This window comes from Grammomys surdaster, unplaced genomic scaffold, assembly GCF_004785775.1.
Source record: "Grammomys surdaster isolate TR1022 unplaced genomic scaffold, NIH_TR_1.0 241, whole genome shotgun sequence".
Classification (NCBI taxonomy): domain Eukaryota; kingdom Metazoa; phylum Chordata; class Mammalia; order Rodentia; family Muridae; genus Grammomys; species Grammomys surdaster.
In genome coordinates, this window is record NW_021604686.1 from 1,342,173 (window position 1) to 1,343,040 (window position 868).

At 46.8% G+C, this 868-nt stretch overlaps 1 protein-coding gene across 1 annotated transcript in view; it reads left to right on the forward strand.

Annotated features, from left to right (window-relative positions):
• Snupn (snurportin 1) overlaps positions 1-645 on the forward strand; it is a 31,603-nt gene extending 30,958 nt beyond the window's left edge. The window contains exon 8 of the mRNA XM_028774443.1: positions 80-645. Coding sequence (XP_028630276.1) covers positions 80-391 — 312 coding nt within the window. The 3' untranslated portion in view covers positions 392-645. The remainder of the gene's footprint in view (positions 1-79) is intronic.
• Positions 646-868: the final 223 nt, after the last annotated feature.

Genomic DNA, 868 nt, shown 5'->3' on the forward strand with positions numbered 1-868 from the left:
CCATAAGAGTTGCCTCTGTATATCTGTCTTAGAAATCTGTGGCCCAATGTCATTATGATTCCTGATTTCTCTCCTATAGGTAGACGGACTGCTCTTCTACCATAAACAGACCCACTATAGCCCTGGGAGTACGCCTTTGGTGGGCTGGCTGCGCCCCTACATGGTGTCGGATATTCTAGGTGTAGCTGTTCCAGCTGGTCCGCTGACCACCAAGCCAGAATATGCTGGGCACCAGCTCCAACAGATTATTGAGCACAAGAGGAGCCAGGAGGACACAAAGGAGAAACTCACACACAAGGCTTCTGAGAATGGCCATTATGAGCTGGAGCACCTGTCTACTCCCAAGTTAAGGAGTCCTCCCCAGAGCTCCGAGAGCCTCATGGACAACTAAACTGGACAACCCACAAAAGACTGGGGCAGAGGACAGTGATGATAGCCATAGGTGACCTTATTTCAGTACATACTTTCTAAACCCATGCTGCCAAAACCAGCTTGCCCCTGTCTAGAATGCTGGCTCAGACTGTTGGGGGTGGGTTTCTTTTGGATGGAGTTCGACTCCAGGTAGATATGAATATCTCTTGCTGTGTTAAGTGTATTCTAGTATTTTAAGTCCACAGTGTAAATATATGTGATTCTTAAGAAAAAGGGTGCTTGTGGTTATTTGGGCTTATAAGTTTCCTCTACTTTCCCCAACTCCCTAGACTGCCTGCAGTATGACTGTTCAGATCCTGGCCCATTTCACCCCCTTTAGCACTCAGACATTCTGCTGGGTTTCCAGTTGCTGCTATTGGTAATACCGTTTTCTGAAAGGTCTTACCAGGAACTGCAGTTCTTGGTATTTGAATGTGTTCCTTCTTCTGAGAAAACA